Genomic DNA, 11563 nt, shown 5'->3' with positions numbered 1-11563 from the left:
GTTGAGTCCTCGACTAATATGTGTAGAGATGGCGTTCAGCGCAGTGTCGCGCTGTGCTGCTTACGGGAGGACTAAGGCCTCAAGGGTCTTTGCTACGCGCAACTAGAGTGAAATCGGTATGTACGATTCACCTTTGCTGGCATCATTGCCTGGCTTCAATAGCGGGACCACCCAGCCCATTTTCTAGGCTTCGGGAGCGATTACGGTTTAGCGACAAGTTGAGAACTTTAGTGAGATACTCCCGGCACATCCAGCTGTTTCAGCATTACCATGGAGATTCCATCAGGCCCAACGGTTTGGATTATTTAGCGTGTCAGATGACATTGGCAACATTCCACTGTAAATTGTGGTGGTTCATCCTCTGCAGAAAGAGATCTAACGCGACGTAGTACTCATATATTCGCCCTTACACTCCTGGGGTGCTCGACAAACTGTCGATTAAAAACTTGCGCACCTTTTCCCGGAATGCCTGCTCCGAATTCTTTTGGTTTGTGCAGCGACGGAAATGCGAGGCACTACGACAGGGACTATATTGCTACATGCGGTGTGAACACAGCCTCCAGTGAGTCGTCGTTGTCAGATTTCACGACTCCCCGCAGTCCGCTAAAAGCAGCCGCACACGCAGGACTTAACAACAGCCGTTGTTGTTCCAACCCTGAAATGCATCCTTTTTGCAATTTAATTGCAATGGACTCCGAGGTAAGATCGAGGAAATAGTGGACTTCATGAGTCGGAAGAATATCATGGTCGCGGCGGTGCAGGAAACCAAGCTCAACAACAACTTCAGTTTTCAGAGTTGTGATGGTTACAATGTACTAAAGATCGATGGCACCAGAATTGGAGTTGGGCAGGTACGTACGCAGGGGGACCGGCCCCCAGTTCGCCAGAGATAATCATCGTATCACTGGTCTGACAAATGACAGCACGTAGTGCTCTAAGGCTGCATGAACAAGGCGCAAAAAGTACCTATGGGCATGGAAGTACTCTCAAGGAGTTAGGGCAAGATTTTCCTTTTTCGAAAAGTTCAAATATTCTTTGATGAAAGAGCCACAGAATTATGACATAATGAAACCTAGGTGCAACGTGTCAGGAGCAAATTGGCCAACTCGGACAAACCTATAATTAAATACACTCAAAATTTGCTGGTGTGGCTTCGTTAGACTTTTATTTTAAAAGTAAAAAACATTAAATTGTTTAAAATTATTTAATTTTTTTTTCCATTTACTATTCCTCTTCTGTGTGAGATTCAATACGATATTTCAATACTTCTTCCTCGTTGTGTAATACCGTTCCCACAACATGATAGAAACCAGGACGTAGATAATTTTGAAATTTAGACGAATCCAAAGGATATCCATTAATTTCATATTTGTCTTTGGTAACGGGACATGTATCCGGATCAGGGGCATTACAATAATCCTTTAAACTGTCATAGAAATATTTCTTATAATGACTTTGCATTACTTCGCAAACACCCTTTTCCGGGGTAACTAATACGGTTTTATATTCACCATCCTGTTCGGCGGAGTGGGATATTTCGAAGGTGACCTAAAAAAGAATATAATAGAAACGTTTATTGACAGATTTAAACAAAAAAAACATGAAGTCCCAATCCTTGGGTTGATTCTTACTTTTTTTAATAGTAGAGCTCTCACCCCACTTTATTTTACTAACCTTATAATTGTCATCGAAATCCACAAGCTGTTCGACAACACCATTAACTTTGACTTCATCCTCTCCTTCGGCTTTTTCGAATTTCAATTCCGTCTTTAGTAAATGTTCGGCATCGATGACCTTTTCCAATTTGTCCAGAACAATTTTTAATTTCTTTTTTTCATCATCTGCCTGACTGGACGCCACTAAGGCCTGTAGTAACCAGATGCCCAACAAAAATTTCAAAACCATTACGTTACAACAATGACTTTCAATTCTTATTCGAGAGTAGTTTTTGGATTTTGCATTCATAAGCTTTTATAGTTTAGATGGGGTAGGAGGTACATGTTGTTTTCATTACAAAATTTATCTGATTGAATTTTGAACACAAACGGAAATGTTTTAGCAGTAGTAGCATGGTTTTCGTTTTTTAAATAACTATTAATTTGTTGTTAATTTTGTTGTTAATACTTTAGAAAGGGGTCGAGTGTAATCAGATTTTTCATAGATTAGTATTTTGACAGTGTGGTGAAATTGGGAAGCTATTATTACGTATTAAACTAACCCATTGGGTGACGCACGGTTAAGGATTCCTTTCGTTCTCCCAAAAGAACCCACCCTGGTAAAAATTACACAATTACCAAGGAAAAGAAGTAAAAAAGTATCAATCGGCTGTTTGAGACGTTCAGTTCAAACAGTGCTAGAGAGGAGTATAGCCTCAAGAGTCTTTGCTACGTTCGATAAAAGCGAAATTGGTCTGCACGGAATGATGGTATCCTTGTCTGGCTTTAGTAGCGGCACCACCCTACCCATTTTCCAGACTTCGGCAACGATGTGGGTGGCTAGCGGCAGGTTGAGAATGGAGATTCCGTCAGGGTCCAACGTTTTGGATGATTTAGCGTTCCTGATGGCAGGTATATAGCGAGCGTCTGCAGCAGAAGGTTTGGGCCAATTAGGTTTCCCATGATTGATGAAAGTGCGGCGTTTAGAGGTGATGAAATCTTGCGGTCTGCTGGTGATAGCAATTATCGGTCTAACCCAAGAGAAACGACAAGTTTGCCAGGTGACGTCATTTGTCAGACCAGATGACACGATGGTTATGTCTGGCGAACTGTGACGCTCCCCGCTAATTTTGGTAGAGACGTCCTCATTGACCGTGCAAAACGAAGGGCTATCAATCTGCTCAGCGCTGTACCCCTCTGGTCGTATCCGAGAACCGAATGCCACAACTCATGATGTGCCTTAAAGTCCCCCAAGACCAGACGGTTATGACTAGACAGCGGAATTTTGTGCAACCCCAATTTTTGGTCCGATTCATGTCAAATTTTGGGACTGGGCATATTTTTGGCTTCTGATTACATTGCAATCGAAACATATGACATATGCAAAATTATGCAAAATGCATTAATTTTTGCATATGCAAAATTTATCCATTTTACATATTTTCTTATGCAACAAATATTTCAATAATAGGCACAAAAATGTTTGTATGTAAAATTTTTCTGTTTAAAATCCTTTTCAGACAAGTCAATAAAATAGAGAAATGTATAACCACAGCCTCAAACTTCAAAATACCGAAAATCGGGAGGTATTTCTATGGGGGCTATTTAAAGGCCTGAACCTAAACCGACAAATTTTAGGTGGAAAGACTTAATACCAAATTTCACCCATTTTTGCAGGATATTGAGGCCACAACCTTCACAATACCGTGAACCTATACCGGCAAATTTCAGGTAGAAAGTTTTATAACCCCAAGGAAGATTTAATGCCAAATTTCACCCATTTCTGAGGGATATTGGGGCCACAACCTTCAAAATACCGGAAATCGGGAGGTACCGTACTATGGGGGCTATATAAAGACGTGAACCTATACCGACAAATTTCAGGTGGAAAGTTTTATACCTCCAAGGAAGACTTAATACCAAATTTCAGTTATTTAAGTGTGATATTGAGGCCACAACCTTCAAAATATCGGAAATCGGGAGGTATTGTTCTATGGGGGCTATATGAAGACGTGGACCCATGGGGACAAATTTCAGGTGTAAAGTTGCATACCCCTAACCATGGTATAGCAATGAAAGGTAACAGCAATACACAGCTGACTGAACTGGGTTGAAGCGTTAGTGTCAAATTCCATACGACATTTTATATATTTGTTTCTATTTCGATGTACATTAGGGATATATATTTTTTGAGGAAAAAATATATCATTACGAAAAAACAATGATTTCCCAGAAAGACTTCTTCATATCAATGATATGTAACCTCCTCCAAGTCCGAACGACGAGCCGCACAATAAAGCACCGCTTGTAGAGGCGGTACAACGTTTGTTAATATGTGAGGTATTTTGTTAAATTTGCAAAAAAAAGTAAAACCCTAATAAACACGTGCTTCTTTGATTTCAAAAACAAAAGATTGAAACAGCTTCTCCTTTTTCAATGAATTTCCAGCGACCCCAAACATTTTTGCAAGAACTCTACTTTCTGCAAGAAATTATGCATTTAGTGGAATGATGTGGAAACATTCAAATTGAAAATCTAACGAGTTTTCATTCATGTTTTTTTTTTTTAAATATTCAATCAAATGTGAAAAATATTAGTTTTTTTAAATTCCAATAATTTATAGACATTTCCTTATTTTGTTTACATATATTTTTGGCACTACAAACAAAAACAAATTCCCAGCAAAATTTGACGGAAGGGATTCTTTGCGATGACGTGATTTCATGTCATCTTTTGCATTGGTTCAAAGGAAGTCGTGAAAGATCCGATCTTTTCATTAGGATTTGAACCAATGCAAAGGAAGTCGTGAAAGATCCGATCTTTTCATCAGCATTTGTACCCATTCCATCGATCCAATAGAGATGATGTTTGTGTTTTTATTTACACACCTGTTTATTTTCATTTTGGTATGTTCCAGTACTGCAAAAATCTACTAATTTTTTCTATTTTTTCCGATAACATAAAGGAAAATTGTTATCGTAGTAAAAATAAGTAGATTCTTGCAGTTTCTGGAACAGACCAAAGTTGTTAGAACTGTCGTCGTGATGTTGTCTTACATTTCCTGCATATCAAACAACTAAAACTTCTAAACAATTGGTATTATATGAAGTCCCAACCATCGAGCTAAAAATAGAATCGGACTGCACACATTGCTATTTTAAAAGTTCCCTTGTCTGTTCTAAATCTGACATAGAATGAAATCAATCAAATCTCGCTTCTTGAAATTTGAAAAAAAAAGTCCGAAACGAAAAGGAACAAGAATCTGAAAATAAAGAAGAAACTACTTTTGGAAAGAAACAATTAAAAATAAATTAATTAAGCATAAATGGTATTTTCCATAAAAAGTCTCTCCTCCCCGTTCGTTACATTTTGTTCTTAGAGATCCCTAAAGCAAGCCGGGTTGTAGATCCCTACATATTTCCGTCACTAAACAAAAGAGTATAAATTACCAAAATGTTGTTATAAAATAAAAGTAATTTACGAAATAAAAATACTTAAAGGAGTGCATTTGGAGTCCATGTTGAAATCTGAACTGGTGATGGGAAGATACTTGAAAAAACCTTTTGTAAGATAATATCAGTTGCGGAGAACGGAGGAAGTAATCTTTTGCGTTGCAGCGGTGGTGATTACATTGCAATTTTGGATGTAAACTTTTGAAAAACTAAACTGATAAATTAATTGTAGCTATTTCATGAATTCGTTTGAATTAATAAAGAGTTTTGTTTTTCATGAAAACCCTATTTCAATACAGCATTTCCATTTTCCAAACAAGACATGAAAATTTCATGCCAAGGGGTTGGTGAAAATGACATGCCAAAGCATTGGTTAAAATGACATGTCAAAGCATGGGTGAAAATGACGTGTCAAAGCATTGGTGAAAATGACATGTCAAATCATTGGTGGAAATGACATGCCAAAGCATTGGTGGAAATGACCTGTCAACGCATTGGTTAAAATGACATGCTTAGGATCCAGAAAAGAACGTCATCTTTTGGGGTCCACGCTCATATAAAATTCATCGATGAAGATGCTAAAAAGATGACATGCTAGATCACTTGCACCCATGATTGAATGTCATCTTTGGCATCGAACATTTTGCTGGGTTCCTATGTGGTTGTTGTTGAGTTGTATTTGTTGTAGTACTTACTTTACCTGGTTTGTTCTACCATGGTGTTCTTCAAGCATATACACCGTTTGTACTTAAACTGATTTAATAAACCCACTGGATTTCAAATGTCAATTCCATATCGCAAACGTCAAATAAATCATCATAAAGAAATTTAAACCGGCAAAAAGCTCTAGTGAAAACACTGTTTAAAATAATTACGAGGGTATTGACAGGTATATATACATTGACAGAAAAGCCAAGACACCGATGAAATAACCAATTGACCAAATACATCGAAAATCATGGTAGTAACACAAAATACTTTTACCTTTATTAATTATTTATTTCCAAAGTTTTTTTGAAATCAAGGTATTCGTTTTAAGGCAATGCGATTGGTATGAAATTGGTGCTAAAATAGACCTTTACTTAAATTACAAAACTTAAATATAAAAATAAATATGTTTTGAAGCTGACATCGTTTTGGAATTTATGATTCCTCAAAGACTCTACTGGCCGTGATACGCAACATTTTGCCCTACTTAGCGCACCATCATTTTCATAGAACTGTAAAACACTTGTTCGGAAGCTGACTAAAAAATTAAAATTTCCTTTTAGTGCATAAAATAAAAAGCCAATTTTTAGTTAATTTAAAAAATCTGAAATTTCAACAAAAATAACTTATATTTTATAAACAAAAAACGATAAGAAACATTGTATTAAATACAAAATACATAATTTTAAAATATAATTTTACACTAAGTCCCCAAGTGGACATCAAGTCCCCATGTCTTTTTCTCTTTTCATAAATTCAAAAATATGCATGCAATACTACTTGTATTTTTCCACACCCACATGCAATCCCATTATCATCCGCATCATCAGCAGCATTCGAACTACGTCTGATGTGTCGATGATGATTCACTAGAATCCGATGACCCTACTATGCTCTGCATACTTGGCTCAGACTCTGAACGTTTATGGGTACGTCTTCTGATTTGTTGGGTATTTGTGACCTTGGCGGCGGCATGATTACTTGAAGTTGGTGTGGTATTAACACTTGACGACTGTTGCAAATCTGGTTCACTGCGTGCCAAGGCTTCTTCTACAAAACCAGTTGTATTGGAAGTATTTGTGTCGAGAACATGTTCGTTTAGACAAACATCATCTAAATCAACATCACTGTTGGAAAATAAAGCTGTGGCCCCCAGCTCCAAGGAGCTTTTTACATCCAATTCTATGCCATTATGGGTTATGTTGATTATTGCACCTTTCGCGGAGGTGGGTGATGTTGTGATGGCACTGGCTTTATTTAAGACACTCGGTGCACTGCTACAGGACGAACTGTTATTGGAATTATTTTTACTGCTATTCTGTTTCGGTGTGGAAGTTGTTGAGGACATGGTGGAGGATAAGTCAGTCGTAATGGATCTTTGTAAGGGGAAATTATAACTACTTCCAGAACTATTGCCACCAGTAACTGGTGCTGTTACTGCTGTGTTGCCACCTGTTGCACCACTGCTACTTGAGGAAGGATGTGTAGGCGAAGTGGCCATATCAGTACGATGCCGTTGTAGAATTGGTGAAGATGATGCCAGTAGTGATGTCCCCACCAGACTTGCAGAACCCGCCTTGGTGGCAGTACCCACCGGTGGCACATTTGTCATGGAACTTGGTGTTGATGTATTACATTTCTCATCTTGATGTTCTTTCATCAATTTACATGCCTTACCCAGGGCACATATGGTCAATGCGATACGCAGGCCCAAGCAAAATAGGTAAGCCAAGCTAAATAATATCCATGCTGCCAAATTATTAAATGATACCGCTGAATAGATTGCCTTAATTAGAACCACTGCCAAGGGGAATGGTATGAAACCCATACGTCGTGCCACTAAATCCGAATGATCTGAAAATGCATGTTTCTGTCGTGTTTGTGTCATGTCGTAGGCCAAACTTGTCGTATACTCCCGATAAATGCATTCTGGCAATTCATTAAATCTCGTAATAAAGGCATGTTTTATCCAATCGATTAGAATCTCTGTTATTAGCACGGAAAAACAATCTGGTAACATAACACAGAATTGTGTTATACTCCAATCGAATTCTTTCATCGTTTGTATCATTACAATGAACAACAGCACGGAGAGGTGGAAACGTTCACGAACATCACTGCATGTCAGCTGGAAGAGATTGTTCTTATCGAATTTTTTAAATACAGATCCCTTGAGCTCTACGAAATTGTTCGAAATCATAATTGTGAGTAGACCCTTATTGTTGGAATTGACAGCAACATTGAGCGTGGTGGCCTAAAAATAAACAGGGGAAGTTTCGAATTAGGAGGAGTAGTTACAAAATATGTATAGATAAATAAACTTGATACACTTCCGAATATCTACAAAGCCAATTATTAGGTAAACTTTTTATATACTGAGCCGTTTGACTAACGAGGGTATGCAGACTTTGATACAATCAAAGTTGATTTAGCCCAGTTCGTCTGTCAAACTGATTGGTGCGCACGATAACTCTCAAACGGATCAACCGATTTAGTGCAAACTTTGTGCCTCGTTATATTTTGTCCAAACTTAGATATCGGTCCACTCATTTGAGGTACTCCGCCGTAAAAGTTCAACATTTTTCATGCGCACCATCATGATAACTATCGAAGGGACTAACCAATTTGACCTAATCTTTTTAAATCGTAATATTTTTTCCAGACATATATCAGGTCCCGATATATAAGCTATATCGGTCCACTTCCTCCGATCGGTCCACTTCCTTCGCACATTCCCACTGCGGCGGGTTCTTCGATACCGGATGACCCGGATCCCACCTCAGTGTTCACATATTTGTATTCGTATCGTTTTCCTGAATTGGGAGCAGCATATCCCGGAATACCTGCCGGACGGATGAAAAGTCAGGGCCAATATGGATGTGCTTGGTTTGTCACATCCGCATCTTCACCCATATCCAGCCTTCGGTGAGATGCAATAGATGTCAGGAGTGGGTGCATATAAGGGGTTGCTCTGGACTTGTCCACGTGAGGGACTATGTTGCTACATGCTGCGAGAACATAGTCCCCAAATAGTCATCAGATTACGAAACTCCCTCGTCGTCAGATTACAACAGCCGTTGTAGTCCCAATCCCAGAAAATGCATACTTTTTGCAAATTAATTGCAATGGACTCCGAGGTAAGATCGAGAAAATAGTGGACTTCATGAGTCGGAAGAAAATCAAGTTCGCTGCGGTGCAAGAAACCAAGCTCAACAACAACTGCCGCTTACAGCGATGTGATGGTTACAACGTGATGAAGGTGGGGGGATTAGCTTTCCTATTGCACCAGTCTGTTCAATACAGACCTATCTCACTTTAACCTGTCTCTAATGACCCGTACATGGAATGTATGGGGGTAGCAGTCAAGTGTGGAACTGCTGAGATAGTGTTACTGAACGAGAAATAGCTGTATCTCAGATTACGAGCCTGACATTAGCCCGCTTTTGGAAGGTCATAATTGTCTGGTCCTGGGGGACTTTAAAGCGCATCGTGTGATGTGGCATTCGACCCTCGGAAACGACCAGAGGGCTACAGTTCTGGCTGAGAAAGTGAAATGAAAACGCCCCTACCTGAATTATAGGAGAGTGCCACAGTTCGCCAGACATAACGATCGTGTCACCTGGTCTGACAAATGACGTTACCTGGCAACCCATCATTTCTCTTGGATCAGACCATCTCCCCATAATTTTCACCGTTACAGACCGAACGATTTCATCACGTCTGAACGCCGCACATTCGTCAATCATGGGAAAGTTGATTGGCCGAGTTTCAGTGAATCACCGCTTCAGAGAACTGTCCAATCCTTCTGATGTTCGGGTAGCGGAAAGGACGTTCCGGCTGGTCGGCGAGCATAAGCGGTTAAATCGTCTGAAGAGTTGCAAAATTGGAGCCGGTATAAGTGAGTTGTGGGCAACGGTTATGTCACTTCCGAAACCTGGAAGGAGGGAAGATAGGACCTCAGTCACGTTCGGCGACATTACGATGACTGACCCGAAGAGGTGCGCAAGTTATTTCAATTGATAGTTTGTCGAGCACCCTGAGAGTGACAGCGCGAAGAGAAGAGTATTACGTCGCATCAGATCTCTTCCTGTCGAGGATGAACCACCACAATTTACAATGGATGATGTTGCAAATGCCATAAGGAACGCTAAATCATCCAAAGCGTTGGACCCTGATGGAATCTCCATGGTAATGCTGAAGCAGCTGGATGAGCCGGGAGTGGAGTATCTGACTAAAGTTCTCAATTTGTCGCTAGCCGCCCTCATTGTTCCCGAGGTCTGGAAAATGGGCAGGGTGGTCCCGCTACAGAAGCCAGGCAAGGATGCCAGCAGAGGGGATTGTACAGGCCGATTTTGCTTTTGTCGCCCGTAGCAAAGTCCCTTTAAGTGTTAGTCCTCCCCAGTATCAGAAAAGCTTTCCAGTTGCCGATCGTTAGCGTGGATTCCGTAAGCAGCACAGCACGTCATTGACATTGTACCTATTAATCCAGGTTTTTCCCAAACATAATTTAGGATTTCCTCTTTATTTCCTAAAAATTATAAAATAATTTAGAATAATCTTTGCACTACTTTGCACTTACCTGAAACATAATCAAAAAACTATGCAGCACAACATATATAAGGGCAAACAAGATATGCGTGATGAGACCAAAATGTTCACGTTTAGAATTTTTCGGTTCTGTTGCAGTCCAAAACAGCGCATCTATTGTATCCTGACCAAAGGCAGACAATAGACGATCTCCAACTTCCAACATATTGTAAAATAAATACAATTTAATTATCGATTGACTTTTAATGATGTGATAAACTCGATTGGTGTCGACAGATAACATGAGCAATGTCACCACAATCCATATTGAACCTTTTAGCAGATCACATATTTCAGCCGGTGTCAATAGACGTTGTTTTCTCCTCCTCAAACCCAAACAACTGGCAATGGGTCGTGTTATCATACCCCATACGGCTAATGTAAATCGTACCGGCAGGAAAGTGTGAATATATAAAAATGAATCGGCACATTGCATTATGCCATATACCATGAAACGTTCCAAATCACGGGGTATACGCATAAAGGAATATATCTTTTTACGTCTGGCCGTGTATCGCTCCTCATCATGTTCCAGCAAATAGCCTCGAGTCATTTCCAATTTGAAAAAATCCATAAATGAAGGACAATCTAGGAGTGGTTAAAAAAGAAAGATTACGGTTGTGAAAAATCTGCCCTAAATACACAGACAGCAGCCAAGAAAGAAAAACTCTAACAGGTTTCTTTTCGTTGTGTACATACCCTCTTCTTCCGCCTCTGCCTTTTTCTCTTTGGTTGATTTTATATCACTGTCTTTGCTACTGACCCCAGCAGCAATACTCCCACCAGAACGTTTATGAACATCTACCACCTCTGCCGCCGCATCCATATCCTGCTGTTCAAGCAGTTCATCATCACCGATGTCATCTATGCGATTTGCATCAGAACGAAATCTTAACTTTTTTGATGCCATTTTACAATGTTTTTATCTTCAGACAGCGTAACATTTGCCGAGGTTTAAAATTTGAGCAAATTTCGAATGGCTAATTTTGGAAAATTTCTAAAATAAAATTTAGTTGACGCACATTATTTTGGGTGCGAATAAGAGGGAGAAACAGACCTACATACGTTGTGTTACGAATAAGGAGAATGACACAATCACCGCTGAATGAAGGTGCAAAGCCAAACAGCTGTTACAAGGTAAATTTATAGAAGGTATGTGCA

At 39.5% G+C, this 11563-nt stretch overlaps 2 protein-coding genes across 4 annotated transcripts; both read right to left on the bottom strand.

Annotated features, from left to right (window-relative positions):
• Positions 1-1138: 1138 nt before the first annotated feature.
• On the bottom strand, positions 1139-1952 carry LOC141390759 (uncharacterized). The gene is made up of 2 exons (XM_073963719.1): positions 1675-1952; positions 1139-1548 (listed from the first exon to the last, which is right to left on the bottom strand). The coding sequence occupies exons 1-2, from the start codon at positions 1903-1905 to the stop codon at positions 1225-1227; spliced, it is 555 nt and encodes a 184-aa protein (XP_073819820.1). The 5' UTR covers positions 1906-1952; the 3' UTR covers positions 1139-1224.
• Positions 1953-6085: 4133 nt separating this feature from the next.
• Positions 6086-11563, bottom strand: LOC141404733 (protein TAPT1 homolog). 3 transcript variants are annotated; one of them, XM_073988409.1, is made up of 4 exons: positions 11468-11563; positions 11102-11399; positions 10395-10990; positions 6086-8069 (listed from the first exon to the last, which is right to left on the bottom strand). In XM_073988409.1, exons 2-4 carry the CDS (start codon positions 11310-11312, stop codon positions 6657-6659), a joined length of 2220 nt encoding a protein of 739 aa, XP_073844510.1. In that variant the 5' UTR covers positions 11313-11399; positions 11468-11563; the 3' UTR covers positions 6086-6656. The 3 variants fall into 3 exon arrangements, with proteins under 3 accessions (XP_073844510.1, XP_073844521.1, XP_073844499.1); XM_073988420.1 differs by having other exon boundaries at positions 11464-11499; XM_073988398.1 differs by having other exon boundaries at positions 11460-11494.

Source organism: Musca autumnalis, unplaced genomic scaffold (assembly GCF_047663935.1).
Source record: "Musca autumnalis isolate F117 unplaced genomic scaffold, ASM4766393v1 scaffold_1, whole genome shotgun sequence".
Taxonomy (NCBI): Eukaryota; Metazoa; Arthropoda; class Insecta; order Diptera; family Muscidae; genus Musca; species Musca autumnalis.
The sequence above is the reverse complement of the archived record's forward strand: the minus strand, read 5'-3'. Positions and strand labels throughout refer to the sequence as shown.